At 59.1% G+C, this 16,417-nt stretch overlaps 1 protein-coding gene across 2 annotated transcripts in view; it reads left to right on the forward strand.

The window, feature by feature from the left end:
• The first annotated feature begins 16 nt into the window (after positions 1–16).
• Positions 17–16,417, forward strand: part of SLC9A3R2 (SLC9A3 regulator 2) — a 33,088-nt gene continuing 16,687 nt past the window's right edge. Inside the window, exons 1-2 of one of the 2 annotated variants that reach the window (XM_042036972.1) lie at positions 17–284; positions 4,382–4,639. In XM_042036972.1, coding sequence (XP_041892906.1) covers positions 75–284; positions 4,382–4,639 — 468 coding nt within the window. In that variant the 5' untranslated portion in view covers positions 17–74. Of the gene's footprint in view, positions 285–2,469; positions 2,531–4,381; positions 4,640–16,417 lie in introns of those variants that run through there. The other variant, XM_042036973.1, reaches the window with a different exon arrangement.

Genomic DNA, 16,417 nt, shown 5'->3' on the forward strand with positions numbered 1-16,417 from the left:
CCGCCCCGGGCCGCCCATAAAAGCGGCCCCGCGCCCGCCCAGCCTCCGCCGCCGCCGCCGCTCCGCCGCCGGCCATGGCTAAGGACCAGCTGAAGCCGCGGCTGTGCCGAATGCTCAAGGGGGAGAGCGGCTACGGCTTCCACCTGCACGGCGAGAAGGGCAAGAGCGGCCAGTTCATCCGCAAAGTGGAGCCCGGCTCGCCCGCCGAGGCGGCGGGGCTGCGCGCCGGGGACCGCGTCGTCGAGGTGAACGGGCTCAACGTGGAGCAGGAGACGCATCACCAGGTGCGGGCACGGACCGGGGGACAGCGGGAACGGGCACCGCGGCACCCCGGGCTGGGCACCCCGGCGGCGGGGCTGTGCCCGGCTCCAGCTCCCTGCGGCGGGCGAAAGGGGGGGGGGGGGGGTTCACCCAAAATATCTTTGCTAGAGCATCCCCGGCCTGGGCAGTGCTGGTGGGTGCAGCGGCGGGGTGGATGCCCCCCCCAGATGCCAGGCTGGGGCTGTAGGGGGGCTTTGCGTGTCCCGGCACCCGCAGCTGTGTGCGGGCGGGTGCGGGGTCGCGCTGCTGGGCACAGGATGTTGTAATCGTGTCAAGGTGGGAAAGCCGAAGGTGTGTGGGGTTGGGCAGGGCTCTGCCGCGTTATGTAATCTGTGGTGGAAAGGAATGGGGAGACCCGGGCTTTATTTCCGGCTCTGCTGTGGGTTTTCTTGGCTGCTTTGGGCGAGCTGCGCCTGCTTGTGCAGCCCAGAGTGTAGGAAGATGCCTTAAAATCTCCAGATAAAGCTGTGCAGATGTTCAGCAGTTGGGCTGGCCAGAGAGCGATAGGAGGGGAGTCGTGGCTCTTCCTGACCACGCGGTGACCGGGGAGGTCCAAGGGAGCTGTTTCTCAGCTTTCCGACAGAAGCTGTTTCAGGCTGTGGCATTTTCTGCTTGTAAAACTGGAACTTGCATTTGTCAAACAATTTAGTCTAAAAAAACCAAGAAATGCAGAAAAAAACAAGCAATGAGGAAAAAAAAGAAGCGGTGAGGTTCAAGCTGCTCCAGTCCTGCTGGACACTTGGAGCCTGGCAGGGGCACAATTTGCCTCGTGGCTCGTGGGGCTCTGCAGGATTTAGTGTTTTAGTAACTTAAAACATCTGGTCAGCCCTACTGCCAGCTCTGCATGGGGGCAGAGCTGGGATGTGCCTCAACCCCGCAGAGTTTTGGGGGGGCTGTGGGTTCCCAGACCTCACCCCCAGGTGTGGATGTTGCTGTGCTGAAGGTGAGGCTGAGCTGTCCAGGTGGCTCCAATAAAGCCCCGTGAACTCCTCTCCATGAGCCTGGTGGGGTTTTGTGGGTAATCGAGCTTGTTTTGATGATCTGAGCCAGCTGTGTGAAAGTTGATGTTTGTCCTGAATGTGATTTCAAACCCCTTGAAGGAGGATCCCCATCTTTGATCTGGCTGGGCAGGAAGGAGAGCTGTGTTCCTGTGGTGCCTTGGAAGGCACCAGAGCTCCCTGCTGGCGCTGGGCTGCTGGGGACGGGCGATAGCGGAGCCAGCTGTGTCTTTGAAACGTGCTGGGGCGTCCCAGTAGGTCAAGTGAAATGGGAGGGGGAAATTTCTCTTTTTTCCATTTTTTTGCTGCTGGCGGTAGGATGGAGCCCTGGCACTCGCTCCCTGCTGCAGAGCAGTGATTGGAGCAGGGTGTCCCATCCAGGGTGTCAAGGCACTCAGTACCTTGCTGCAGCTGCCATGGCACTGGGATCTACAAGTGTGCAAGTGGTGGGAGCAGGAGCAGCCCTGCTGCTCTGGGATCACCCTTTTTCCTGCCTTGATACCACAAGAATCTCTTCTTTCCCCCAAAAACTACCTGGCACTGATGGGCCGTGGGAAGGGCAATGCCCTGGCAGGTCACACGATGGCTTTGAGCTGCCACCTCACCGTGGCCCTTCCTTGTGCTGCTCCTTCCCCAACCTTGACTAAGTAGCACTTCTCCATGTGCATAGGGCCGGAGCCCGCAGGACACAAGGCCTTGCTGTTTGGGTGTAACTGTGTTTCCAGCTGAAGCTGGCAGCATTTTTGTCTTTGTTCTCTGTTTTTTTCCTGGCCTTGCCCAAGGAGCGAAGGCAGAGCGTGTTCTCTGGACGTTTCATGTCTCGGATGCAAAGTTGTATCCTGGCTCCTGGGTTCCTCCAAACGGGGCAGAGCCACAGCTCCTGCCCTCCCGCTGTGCCCGGAGCAGGGAAAGCCTCCTGGTCCCTGCAGAGCCTGGCAGCATGGAGCAGGGCATGGGCACCTCTGCAGGAGCTGCTCCTGGTGGCACCGTGAGTCCCTTGCTGGGTGGCTGTTGTTTGGCAAGGGTGGAAGGGCCCCGGCCGGCTCTGCCGGGCTGGCGCTGCTGTCGCCAGGGGTGAAAGTCTGCTTGGGTGGAGCTGCGGAAATCATGGGGCTGGGTCGGGTGCTGAGAAGATCCCAGATGTGCTGGGGAGGCTGCATTGTCTCCAGAAGCCAGAAGGACTCGAGGCCGGGAGCATGGCTCGGAAACGGGTATGGTGCTGGGCAGGACCTCGCCGGGGGCTGCTGCTTTGCCTCCCATCTCTCTGCTCTGTCCCCAGCAAGACCTGCTGCCTTGGGGGGCTCCTCACATCCCCTTCTGCTCATCCCCCTCGTGGGGAGGGGGTAGGGGGCTGCTCTGTGCTGCTCTCCATCTCTGCCTGGTTCAGCCCCTGGCGCTTGTGGGACCTTTGCTCCATCGCTGCTCTCGCTGTGGCTGTTGAGGGGTTTGTCAATGGGATGAGCCCAGCACTGCTCCACACCAGGTTCAGACCCTTCTGTAGACCCTCTGAGTTTCTCTGCAGTCTGTGGGACCCCTGTGATTCCCTGTGCTGCCTGGAGCACCCAAGCTGTGGGGTCTGGGGGATGTCACTGCAGGGCCAGCACATTCCCCATCTGCATCTTTGTTGCTGTGGGTTGGCTGCTGCTGCCAAGTCCCCTCTGGGAGAAGTGTCCCTGCACAGGCACTGCTGGTGTCAGCAGCACCGTCTGATGTCAGATCTAAATGGATCTGGATGGGAGCAGATGGATTTTCTGGGCCTGATGGGTCAGCACCCTCCAGGCTGGTTATGGGTGGGAGCCCCGGCATCGCCGCTGTGCAGGCGGAGGCTGCAGTGGATGAGTTAGTTCAGGACGAACAGCCTTGTCTGCAGCCTGTAAATTTCTTGCGGGCTGGTTTTTTTTCTTGTTTGCAGATACTGGCTCTGTTGACCTTGAGTGGAGCTTGCAGGGAGTAAATAAACGCTGGTTAATTGCGCATTAGGCTCGTTTGTCACTCTAACCTTGGCGTGTCTGGTCACTGTGACCTAGATCAGAGCAGGAGCCCTGCAAGGAGCCCAAGGCTGCTTTTGGGGGGTTCCCAGCATGTCTGGGGTGTTCAGGGCCACCCCATGGCTGGCAATGGCAGCTGAGCAGCGCAGCCAGCAATGCCACCCCTCCTCCTCCTTGGGATGAAGGCCTGTGCAGGGAGGAGGTGCCCTCCGTGGCTGCCAGCAGTGAGTCTGGAGGTGGTTTCCCTGTGGATGTTCTGGATTTTCCCTGTTTCCATCATAGCCCACCCTGGTGGGATTTACCCCCTGCCTGGCTGTGGAATCAGCTCCTCCTGGCTCTCCCCACTGTGAGTGTCTGTTGGAGCCTCTGCCAGTCACTGATCCCTGCGAAGGAGCTGGGCAGCAGCAGGACAATGTCCCCATTCAGCGCTGCCTGGAGCTGGATCCCGGCAGGGATGGGCTCATCTCCTGCTCCCAGCACTGGCTTCCCTTATCTCTGCTGGTCCCCAGCACGGACTGGGGATGGATGCATGGATTGGGCCATTTCCTTCCTAAATCCACCCAGACTAGGGGTAGCCTGTACATCAGTGTGGCTGGGGACAGTCCAGCCCCCAGCTGCCCGCATGGGTGCTTGGAGCCTTCCTGTGCACCCTGGCTGCTGCCCTGGGTATGGGAGTAGAAAGACACCCTGGATCAAGGAAATGAGGGTGTTGCTTGGTGGGGCAGACTGTGCTGTCCCCCCAGGGGACAGTGCCAGGCAGAGGTTTGCTGATGCTTGGGGAGCAGTGACAGCATCTGGAAGCTCCTGACTGAGCAGGAGGTGGTCCCAGGTGGCCTGGGCAGAGCTGCTGTGTGGCTGCAAGGCACAGGCTGGAAGAGCCAGCACCATCATTGCCAGGGATCTCCCAAAGCTGTGCTCTGCCCTTCTCCCCATCACTGATGGCTGGAAGCCATCACAAACCCTCACCCAGACCGAAGCTGCAGCACTGTGGGGGAGCTCATGGCCCTTGGGTGGAGCTCCTGCCATCCCCGAGTGTCCCCTGGGCTCATGCTGAGCTGTCCCTGTCGTTCCCAGGTCGTGCAGCGCATCAAGGCCGTGGAGACGGAGACGCGTTTGCTGGTGGTGGACAAGGAGACGGACGAGTACCTGTGCAGCCTGCGGCTCACCTGCACGGAGGACATGGTGCACAATGGGATCCTGCTCAGCTCTGCCGTGCCACCTGCCAAGGCCCTGGCCAGCGACAATGGGGAGGTGTGGAAGCCTCAGCTGGATCTCAGCGGGGGCAGCCTCCAGAGGAATTCCCACAGCTTCTCCTCACATGGCAGTAGGAAGGTGAGGGCAGAGCGGGGCTGTGGGGAGTGGGTGTGACCCCCTGGGATCTCCTCCCTCTTTGAGCACGGCTTGTCCCATCAGAGAAAAACCTTCTGTGTGTTACTGCCAGCTTGGGGACCCCATGTGTCCCAAGCTGCCCTTTGGAATCTCTGGCTCCAAGCAGCATTGGCTGTTGGGGGCTGTGCATTCCCTCCCCTCTGGTGCCCCCTGAGGGTCTCCTGAGCTGCTGGGGGGACCTGTGGGGGGTTGTCAACCCTGCAGACGAGTGACCCTGCAGTGCCTCAGCCGAGGTCAGCGTCCCAGCCTCCCCCAGGACAGGCTGCCCAGAGCAAGGCTGTGGCCAAGCTGGAGCTCATGAATGAGCTTCTCTCCCTCCATTATTTGCAGGAGGGAGGGAACATCTGGGGCAAAATAGGAAGGAAATTGGCTCTTTTTAAGCAGCCTGGGTCTGGCCTGTGATTCGGCACTAAGTGCCTTTTATTAGTAAACTCCTTTCCAAAAGGGAAGGAATTCGGGGTGGAAAACGTCCAGTTTCCATGGCTGCAGGGGCTGGCGGAGACGGCGCAGGCTTGTGCTGGGCTGATAGCGGGGCTGGCTCCCAGGCTGCCCCTGCTCCAGGTGGGAACGTAGCCGGAGCTGTATGGGTGCTGTGTGGCCGAGCTGGACACTCCAGCCCTGCTCCACAGCCATCTGTCCCTTCCCGTCCGTGTTCCCTCTCTCCTGTGCTGCTGGCCACAAGCACTGGTGCTCAACAGCCTCTTCAGCCTGGAGCTGCCGTGGGCATCCCCCTCCTCCTCCTGCCTGGGGGCCCTGCAGGGGCTGCAGTGCCAGGTCGGTGTCTGTCCCCTTGGAGCAGTTGTGGTGGCTGAGTGCTGGCCCAGAAGTGGCTGCTGAGCTGCCAGGAAGACATCCATGGGAAAGTCAGGAAAATGCTGGGTCCTCAGGAACCTCTTGTGGGGAAATCCCCCTGTGCAGATACGGGGTGATGCTGGTATGAGGCAGGAGGAGCCCAGCAGTAGAGGGGGTCTCACCTCAGGTCCTTCCCTCTGGAGCTGTTTGGAATCTTGCAGAGGAGGATCCTCCTTCCCTGGGGCTGCCAGGGGCAGGCTTGGAGGCAGTGTTTTATTTTTCTGTATTTATTGCCTGATTTGAAGCTGCTGGATGGCCTGTGTGAGGATGATGGTGGCTGTGTTTCCCCTGGGGCTTGGAGTCCCCCTGGGATGGGCGGTAGGAGAGGAGCCATTCCCAAGCAGAGGGTGGCTGTGCATGGCTGAGGGTGGCTTTCCAAACAGGGCATTTCCTCTCCTGCTCTGTTCCGTGAGCTGGTCGGGATCCAGCAGCGTGTGCTGACGGGAAGTCAGGCCGGGGGAACAGGACGGTCCTTTCCGGCCTTTGGGTTTTGGCTCCTCCAAGGAGAGGGTGGGACTGGGAGAGCTGAGCAGGGCTGGGGTGGGAGCGGGGAGCAGAGCCCGTGCTTCCCTCAGAGGGGCTTTTCCTGGGCATTCAGTGCTCACCGTGCTGGAGACGGGGCTGATGTTTGGGCTGGACAAAGGGAACGGACTCCAGGGGTGATTCCCCCGTGTAGGGATGGGGATAGGCTGCTGAGCATGTTGGGCCAGCAGCTGGTCTGCTCCTGCCTTGGCAGCTCTCAGGAGAGCTGGGCACTGCCAGCTGTCCTGGCCAAGGTCACTTCTCAGTGCTGGAGCCATGTGTGACTCTGGGGTGAGGCCAGGGGTGGCTGGAGCAGCAGGACCTGCATCCTGCTCCTGTGCCTTGCACTCCTGCTTGATTAAAGGTGGTAAAACCTGCTCCAGGCTCTTAGGCTGGGTGGTGTGTCCCTCCTGCTGGCTCCCAAAGCAGCTGGAGGCCAGGGTATGGTGGATAAGAGGTGGTGGACCCCGATTTCTGCCCTGCTCAGGCCCCCAGTCCCGTGTCCCTCCTACGGGGCAGCTTGAGCCTGACCCTAATTCAGCAGATCACAGGCACTGGAATGTGCAGCTCCCGAGTGTGAGGGGTTTTTGGGAGATTTCTGCTGCTGCAATGGGGCTGTGACAGCTGGGATACACTCAGAGATTTGTCCCCAGCCAGATTTAGGGTTTTTGTGAGCTTCACTTGTGGCATTCAGTGAAGGAGAAAAGGCAGCTCCCTCCCCCCTGCAGACCTGTGGCCCCAGCCTGCCCCTGTGGAAGCTGGGGCTGATGCTCCGGGCTGCTCCCAGGGAGCTGCATTTTTGTGAGCAGCATTTGTTTATATAAAGGCTGGAGTTTTCCTGGATTTGAGGCCGGGGTTGTTCAGGGCAGCCTCCTTGTCTCAGGAGACGAGCAACTGAAACAAAACGAGGAGGGAAATCTGGTGGTTGTGGTGGGCAGCGGGAGGTGATGGAGCAGGGAGGGTGGGCACAGCCCTGCCACCCCCCAGTGCTGTCCCAGATTTATTTCCCAAGAGGGGTGATCCCCCCGGAGCTGCCATGGCTGGGGAGGTCACCGTGCACCCTGGCAGGGACCTGGTGGCCGGGACCTCGTGCTCCAGGAACCTCGGTGATGGCATGAATAATTCAGCACATATTTAAAGTCCTGCCTGGGGAGCAGGTCGGCAGGGCTGGCAGTCAGCAGCTGTGGCTGTCACAGCTCTGCTGTCCCCAGCACCGTGGGGATTCATGCCCTGTGTGGCCGTGGTGGCACAGGGACCCGGGGCTGCCTTGTCCTGTCCCACAGAATTGTGCCCATTCCTGTGTCTGCTGGGCTGGGGGATTTGTCCCTTGCTGCCCATCCCACTCTGCCCCCTGGCAGGGTACATGTCCTCCATACCAGGTACTCCCCTGTCCCCAGCCGGCTCTGGTGGCCACCAGGCTGTTTCCTGCATTCCCAGGGCTCTGGCTCTGCCAAGCTCCAGCACCCCTGACAGGTCTGGAGGTGAGGGCTGGGGGGTCCCAGTGTGGCAAGGGCTGCTCTGAGTGCTTGGTGTGAGCTGTGTTAATGGCAAAGGTGTCTTTGGGCCATGGGTGGCTGGAATTAAATGCCTGGGCTGGTGGTGTGTAGAAGGCAGGTGAGCTGCAGGGCTGCCAGGGCCTCACCTGGATGCTGCTGGTCATTCCAGAGGTGTCCATGGTGGGCAGGTGTCCTGGCCCAGGGCTGGCAGCACCTTTGCAGGGGCTGTGGCTCAGCTGTCCCATTCCTGCTGGGCACTGGGAGGGATGTGCTGGCAGTGGGACCCTGTTGTAGCCCCATTAGGCTGTGTGAGCCACATTAGGGCTGTCCTTGGGACTCGCTGTCTTCTCCAGGTGTGTTTGTAGGAGAAATAAGAACAACAGCAAAGCCAGAGAGGTGTTGGGGGTGATGCAATTCCCTTCCTTTGTGCTCTGGTCTGCAGGGAGTGGGTGTGCAAAGGAACCTTTACAACCTCTACGAAAGATAAACTTCTCCAGAGTTTATCCTTAGGAGAACAAACCCACAGCTTGTAGCTGCTGGATTCAAGCCTGTTGAGTCTGAGAATTTTCATGGGGGGGAATTAGTGGCTGGTTGTTGATTGTCCCCTGCTCGGGGAGGAGCATGTCGCCTTAGGATTGCTGCTGGCAGGAACTGGAGGCAGCAGGATGGTGTCCCTGAGGTGACACGGGGGTGGTGGCAGCTCCTGAGCCTCCTGCGTGTCTCGGGACAGATGTGCAGCTCTCTGAAGGACGACGGCTGGGCGCCTGTCGGGACCAGGTGTAGGGTCAGTGCTGACCTCGAGGCAGTAAATATTTACCCTTCTCTTTGGGTCAGGAGTAAGAACTTTTCTCTGTTGCAAATAAACCCCTTGTGTTGTGATGTCTTCTGCCACAGAGCGGCAAGGGGAGTAACTCAGGACAGATGTTTTTGGAGCACTTTGCCAACTCAGTTGAGGCCCAAAATTTAGGGCTTGTAGAATAACCACAAAGATGTAATAAAACCAAACATGAGCAGAAATGTCTGCAGCAATTATGCAATTTAAAAAAATAAATAAGTGGATGGTTTGAATTAAAGCACTTCCCTGCAGCATCTTCCACTCCCCGTGGCAGGCTCAGATCTGTGGGAGAGGGTGATGGGAAAGATGGCAAAGCTCAGCCCTGGCACAGCCTGGGTGAGGTTCCTGCTGTGCAGACAGAGGTTTGGGGAAACCCTCGGGCACAGAGCCCAAGGAGCTGTGGCTGTGGCCGGTGCATTCCCTCCCCTTCCCACAGCAGCTATTTTTGGGGATGCTGTGGGTCTGGGAGGGCAGAGCCGAAGGGAAGCCGTGTTCGTGCCCATGGGGACAGCAGGGATGTGTCACCCTGGGAGCTGTGCCCGTCTGTGCTTGAAGACAAATGGGGGCTGCACGGCTGTTCCTGGCTGAGGACATGGGATGGGGTGGATGAGGAAGGGAAGGTGCCTGTGGGGCTGGAAAGCCTCTGCCAGCCCCCTAAGTCCTTGCCTTGGGCACCCCCGTGGCCATGAGGGGTCCGCATTCTGTGGGAGCTCAGCCAGGAGTGGCACAGGGATCCCTTGCCTTTGGGATTAGTGCTTCAATCCCGAAGCAGCGGCAGCAGTCGGGCGGAGCTGTGGGGACCCTGGCGCTGACCCCGCTGCATTATTGATGTCGCCGGGCTCTGGCATCGCGTGTCACCGGGCTGGGGTGGGCTCTGGAGCAGCTCCAGCTCGGCACCTCGGGAATGGCGCCTGGGGCACGTGGAGATGCAAATCCTCGTCCCTGGAAGTGTTCAGGGCCAGGTTGGACTTGGCTTAGAGCAACTCGGGGTAGTGGAAGGTGTCTGAATGAGGTGAACTTGAAGGTCCCTTCCAGTCCACACCATTCCAGGATTCCGTGATGATGGTGGGTGCTTGTGCTGCTGCAGAGGCTGGGAGGCTCTGCATCCCAAAGCCCTGCAGATCCAGCCGCATGCCCCACACAGCCCTGTCTGCCCGTCCCTTGTGCATTGACACTGTTCCCTTCTGTTGCTGTTTTGGTGTGAGTTTGGGGCTGGCAGTGGCATTTGTGGAGCTCCAGCTCTGGCTGGGGTGAGCAGCGTGTGCTGGGCATCACCACAGCACTCAGAGGAGGTGCTGGAAAGGTTCTGAGCCGAATCCTGTTGGAAACACTCCCCGTTCTGGACGAGTTTCCCTGGGGGGTGTAAGGTGAAGGAACCCCGTGTGATGCTTGGCAGGGGGAGCCCCGGGGTCCCGCATCCATCCTGCCCGTGCTGCGGGAAGGGGTTTGGATGCAAAGAGCTCCCTTTCGTGTGCGCTGGGGCTGTGTCCCAGCCCCAAGGCTCGGGAGCCGTGGGTGGGCTGCGGGACAGGGCAGGGGGCTGAGCAGGCGTCCCCCGGCTCCAGCCTGCCTGGCCTCGCTGGGGCAGTGGAGGAGCGGGGCTGGGGGCTATTTTCGTGCCGGGGCAGCGCAGGAAGCCCCTCCCCGGGAGGAGAGCATCCACCCCGCGGCACAAACTTCCTCCGCCGCGGTATTTTTAGTGAAACACAAAGCGGGTGGGAGGCGAGAGGCAGATTAGCATCGGGAGGAGCCGTGCCCTGCCAAGAGCCTTTGTTCCCGGAGCCGCACGCTCCCGAGGGACGCCCGGTCCTGCGAGCGGGCAGTGGGGTCACCCCGGGACCCCCCCAGCTCCCTGGGAAGGGGCGGGAGGGTGTGGGGGTGCTGCTCCCACCCCAGACCCAGCTGCGGGGCGCTGATGCTGCCGACACCTGGAGATGCTGCGGGTGGTCCAGCCGGTGCTGATCCCTTCTGCATCCTCAAGTAATCAAAAACTTTCCCTCGAAATGATCGGGAAGCTGATATTAAGTGGGAACTGCTGGAAGTGCAGCTCTCCCCAGCCCCCTCGGCTCTCAGGGATGGGCTCCAGCAGCTTTCCTTCAAAACCAGCCCTGCTCACGAGTGGGCTCTGGGCCAGCTGACAATGGTTCTGTTCAATAGCAGAACTATTAAATGGTTTAGAATAAATTAAAAATCTTCTGGCAGCGGTGGGGCCTTCTGCGTGTGCCCTGGCAGCTGTACAGAGCCTCTGCTGTGCCTCTGCTCTGTCCCTTGGAGCTCCTCCAGCCTGCTCAGGCTCGTGGGCTTGACATGGCAGAGGAAACGTTAAAACAATATTGGGTTTGGGTTGGTTTGTTTGTTTGTTTGTTTTGGGGTTCTCTGTTTAGTCCTGAGACCCAAGTGAGTTGTGGAGAAGGGGATGTGCTGCGCATTCCCAGCTGTTTATCCAGGGCTGTCCCAGTGCTGCTGTGCAGCATGGATGGATAAATCATCTGCAGGGATTGGATCCTGAATCTGCTGGTGCCTCAGGTGGTGCTGTGGATCTGGGGGAATCCCAGCTCCTTCTGCCCAGCCCCTGGACATGGTGCTGGTCTCACCTAGAGTTGTGGGATTGCTTTTGGGGAATGGGAGCACGTGGAACAAAGGTGCCACGTGCTGCTGACTTCCAGTGTGAATTCCCGGGCTGGAGGGGCCCAAGGCTTCCAGCTGCCAGCCAGGTACACCTGACTTGCAAAAGAGGTTTTAAAGAGCTCCTTTTAACCCATAAAACACCATTCCTTGAGTGCTCAGAGCCCTGACAATGTGGCATCACTTCCGTGTTCATTCCTGCCCTCCGGTCTGGGGGAGCAAGGCTGTGAGGGGGAATGATACCCAGGACTATAAAAGAGCTTAGGGGTGTAAATGAAGGTCTGTTCTGATCTGGTTTTGTCTCCCAGTCCTTTATTTTGTCTCTAGATATGGAGATTTTACAGGCACTGGTGGTGGGAGACTCTAGGTTGGGATATGAGAAAGCAAAAATTAAACTTGTAATCAGTAGAGGGTTTCTCCAGATCCACAGGTCTCTGTAAAGAAGGAATTGAACCCCAAGCTGTTGATATAATTCTTTCTGGCAAGGTCCATATTGTAATTTAATTTCACTACATTTTGCCTGGACTCCTGAATGTTTTGGTTCCATTGCTGTGCACATTCAGACCATATCCAGACATGGAGCTGGATTTTGTTGGCTCAGTGTCTCTCTTTTCCCACTAAAGCTTTGTAGGAGTTTGTTTCCAGGTACAATAAGCTGGTGGGGGATGTTTGTTAGTGGTGAGCCTGTGAAAGCTGAATTTCGGTAGTTTTGTGAGCACTGGGAAGGGAAGGAAGACAATTCCCTGCAGGTGTGGTGAAAGTGAGAGACTGCTCAGTGGGCAGACCATTCTGGAATGGTGTGGGTTGGAAGGGACAGGTCAGTTAATCCACCCCCTGCCATGGGCAGGGACACCTTCCACTATCCCAGGCTGCTCCAAGTCCCATCCAACCTGGCCTTGGACACTTCCAGGGGCAGCCACAGCTGCTCTGGGCACCCTGTGCCAGGGCCTCTCTGCCCTCTCAGCCAGGAATTCCTTCCCAATATCCCATCTATCCCTGCTCTCTGGCAGTGGGAAGCCATTCCCTGTGTCCTGTCCCTCCATCCCTTGTCCAAAGTCCCTCTCCTGCTCTCCTGGAGCCCCTTTAGGCCCTGGAAGGGGCTCTGAGGTCTCCTTGGAGCCTTCTCTTTTCCAAGCTGCACAACTTGGACTGCCTGGCCATGGGTCTTTCCCTTGGGAGGGTCTCCAGCCTGGCACTGAGCTGTCCCAGGGATGCTTGAGGAAGGAGTGGGACCAGGAGCAGCAGTGAGTGGGTGTCCAACTGTATTCCTGGGCCTCTCCATCACCATCTGCTGGGGGTGGGGTTGCTGCCTCCCCAGCTGGAGCCCCGCTGCTCCCCAGGGTGCTCTGTGATTAAACCCTCTTATGGAATTACAGGGACTAATCCCGTTAAAGACAGGAGCAGCACAAAAGGTGGTGGGAGGGCTAATCCTCTGCTCCAGCCTTGGCAGGCTGAGCTCCCACCCTTGGGAATGTGGCCCTGCCACCTGGCTGGGCTGGCATTCCCTGGGGACTGATGCTGTGCCCCAGGGAAGGTCTCCAGTGGGTCTTCCCCATCCCTGACAGCTCCTGCCTCGCTGTGTCCAGCACTAGGGCTGGCTCCTTCCTGCCACTACAGCAGTCCCTCGTGAGCAGCCAGAGGCCATGCCAGGTAAATCAGTTAATTCTTGCCTTGGGGTTGTTCATGGTTAGCAGGATTTAATTAAGACAAGCCCTAATTAGTTCTAAGCGGGTGAGTAGTCAGCTTTGCCTGGAAGAGTTCCCTGCTCTTGTCTGTCAGCTGGGCTCCACTGGCATCGGGGGGCTGAGCAATGGGGATGTGGGAGACCCTGTATTGTGCTGGAATGTGGGGATAAAAATCCCCTCGGAGTCACTGATGGGTTGTGCTGGGCACCCAAAGCCCTCTTTTGGTTTTGTGAGCGCCGTTCTGGGGCTGTTCCCTCTTTCCTGAGGCTCTGTGTTACCCTTGCCATAGGCACGGATGGCAGCATGCCCAGAGCCCCAGGGCTGGCACCGTCACCCCCTTCACCCCAGGTTTATCAGCAGGAGCAGCCGGAGCCGGTGCTGGCTCCGGGGTTATCATGGGAGATCCTCCCCCTGCACTGGGAACACGCCGTGTCCGGCTGCCTGGGGCTCACAGGGCTCCAAGGGCCACCCTAGCCCCCTTATCTGCCCCAGCCCTGTTCAGCCAGAGATAAACTCAGCTCTCTGGCAAGGGGGATCATCTGTGGCCCCCTCATTTTTAAGAAGCTTGGTTTAAAAAATGTCATTTTTGGCGCTCAGCAGAAGGAGCCCTGATGGTCCATGATTGCGTCAGGTCTTGGTTTGATCCTGTGTTTCCCAGCAGTGTCGTGGGATGGAGCTGGTGCCAGTGTTGTGCAATGGGGGCAGTGACAGGAGGGTTGAGTTTTGGAGGGGGAGGTCAAGGGAAACCCCAGCGGAACTGGAGGCTGTGGGTGCTGTGCCCAGGTCAGCAGATTTTGTGCAGAAGCTGTGACTTGGGGGTTTTTGGGAGAAGGGAGTAGTTTACGTGTCATGCTGAGGGGCTGGGACCAAGGCCCCTCACCCCGCTGCTGCTCTTTGGAAAATTGCACCCCTGGATATTTTATTGCAGGATTTCTAAACACAAAAGGCCTCACATTGGGTGACCCCAAGCGTGGGTGCCCTGGCGCTGGCTTTGCTCTCGTTACAAGGAATGCAGAGGATGTTTGGAGCCCTCCCCCTGCCCCATTTCCTCCAGCGAGCTGGGCTGCCCGGCCAAGACAAATATTGGGAGTAAACTATTGAACTTCCCTGGGCCCAGCACTCACAGAGCAGCGCCTGTTCTCCCCCTTCCTGGGCAGGGGCCGGGCTGGGGGGTGCAGTTCTGTCCCCCTGCCCTGTGTCCATCGCACCCCTTGCTCCCAGGGGGGCTTGGTGGCAGAGCAGGAGGAGAAAACAAGCCCCAAAGGGACAGCATGATGGCTTGTGCCATCCTTCTTACCCTGCATGTGCTTTATGGGGCTCTGCAAGGCTGAGTGTAGCACCCCCATGACCTCTTCTCCAGGGTGGGGGCTTGTGGAGGGGACCAGGAGCCGTGTCCTTGCTGGCCTGTAGTGCAGAACGGTTTTCCCCATTCTGTGTTAGATGCCTTGACTAAGAGCTGGCTTTCTGCAGGGCACTGGGATTGCACCCTATCCCTAAAAAATCAGGCACTCAGGGCAGGTCTTGGTGGGTTTGAGCAGTTGGTGCTGGCCCTGGTATGGGGAAAGCCAGGAGTACAGAGCCCGAGCAGCCTCAGTCCTTGGGAAAATACTTTTCCTTTCCCAAGAACCCTCCCTGTACTGGGGTGCAGGGTGTTCTCGGGGGTGGGAGGTGCTCCCTGCAGTGCCTGGTGCATCACAGAGCCCCCTCCACCTCGAGGGGTTTTCCTCGGAAGCCGCGGTGCCAGGCGAGTGCCGTGGGAGCACAAAGCTGCAGGACTGGATTCCTGCTGGTGACCCAGGGTCACTGAAGGCAAGGAATGGGGCCAGCACGAACGAATGTTTGGTGATTGCTCAAGGCCTGGCCTCAAAAAGCAGCTGGGGAGGCTGAAGGGCGGCTGGGCAGAGCCTGAGGGTGCCCGGCTCTGGCACAGCCCTGGCTGGAAGCGATGCTGAGCTCGGGTGGGAGCCGTGCCTGGGGCTCTGCCCTGTGCAGGAGGCTTCATTTGGGCTCCATCACCTGTCCATGGAGATGTGCTGTTGGGGGTGGCAGCTCTCTGATTTGGGGTGTCACGGACTGGGATGCGTCTGTGCCCCGGGGGACACGAGCTCTGTGTGGCAGCACGGCCCCCGCGGAGGGAGGGAACACTGTGGGGTTGGGGAAGCTTATTCCCAGCATCTCCCTCTGCCTTCCCATTGTCCAGAGCAATCCCTCCTCTCGCCTGGGGGTTCATGCTGAGCGTGGGAAGGACTTTTTCCCCTGTTCCAGCAGCTCAAGCCCTGCACAGTGACCGATGCTCTTTTCCCTCCAACCCCGTGGAAAACTGATCCCTCTGGATCTGCTGAGATCCCTTTCAATCCAGAGTGGAGATTCCATGTTTCTCCTCTCGGACAAATCCCAGACTGCCAGGACTCACATTGCTGCCCCACCTTGTCCTGGAGCTGATCCCTCTGGAGCAGAGGAGCTCTCTGGTATCCCGGCTGCTTGTTCCCTTGGCAGATCCTGCTGGAAAAGTTGTCTCTCTCCATGAAAACACGTGCACGTGGCGGTTTCGGTCTCCTCCATCCTCCCTCCCTCCTTCCCTGGGCTGGGCCAGCTGCTCCCTGCTCCAGCCAAGCCTGTGCTGCTGTTGCTGGCTCCAGCCCTGCCCGGGGGGAGAGCGTGGGTGCCTTTGCTGTCTGAGTCTGCACAAACGCCAGCAAAGAGGGGAAAAAATGCTGCTTCCCGCAGCTTGTGGCTGAGAAATTCCCCAGCTGTGGGGTTGCCAGGGAATGGCCGGGACAGCTCTGTTTGAGACGTCGCTGCTGGGGGGATCAGCTGGACCCTGTGGGGTGGACAGGGCTGGAGTTCCCACAGCCGGGATGTGCCTATCGGGGACCCTCACCCAGGCTTGTCCCCACTGGGGACACGAGGTCCCAAGCAGGACGTGGTCGGGTGCAGCCCCATTCTGAGAGGCCCCTTTGTGCTCAGGGATTTCTGTAATGCTGCGGTGCCGGGGATTTCGGAGAGGGGCAAATCCAGGCTTACCCCCGCGCCTCGGGGCAGCTGTGGTGAAGGTCAAGCTCTGATTTGTTTGGCAGGAGATTTCCTGGAGGTGAAGCCCTGATGGGAGCTGTGAGGAAACTGCTTTTCCCACTGCCTCAGTGCCGGGGTGGGAGTGGTGCCATCCCGCAGCCTGGCAGCGCTGTCACTGCGGGCTGCACCTCGGGTGGCCTCCCCACCCTCCACATCCTTCCTGCTCTTGTTTTCTCCTGCCTGGCACTTTCTTGGGATAGCAGCCCTCTGGCTGTGCCTGGAGCACAGCTCTGGCAGGGTGCTGGCACAGCTTCTCTGCATCCCACAGCATGTGGGAAGGACCAGGCTTGGGGGTGAGCTGGGCACTTTGGTCGAAGGCACAAAGAAGGTGCAAACCTCTTCTTGCTGCTGCTGTGGTGACATGGGATGGTGAAGGGCCTCATTAATCTTTTGTGATTACTTTTGCACCACCCTGGCACCGGTGACCCCCCACTGTCCCCTCTGCTGTGTCCAAAAGGGCTGCAGGGCTTAGGGCAAGTGTCCGTGGGGCCAGCAGGACCCTGATGAGGCTCGGTGCCCACTATGGGCATCATCCTTCCCCTCCAGGGCTGGAAGGAGCTGTGCTGCGAGTTTTCTGTGGCATGGAGCTGAGTCTGGGTTTTCTGTGGCATGGCTGATCCTCCTCCTCACAGGG

This window comes from Corvus kubaryi, unplaced genomic scaffold (genome assembly GCF_017639235.1).
Source record: "Corvus kubaryi isolate FWS band 111438036 unplaced genomic scaffold, C.kubaryi_AGA036_p1.0 37387, whole genome shotgun sequence".
NCBI lineage: Eukaryota > Metazoa > Chordata > Aves > Passeriformes > Corvidae > Corvus > Corvus kubaryi.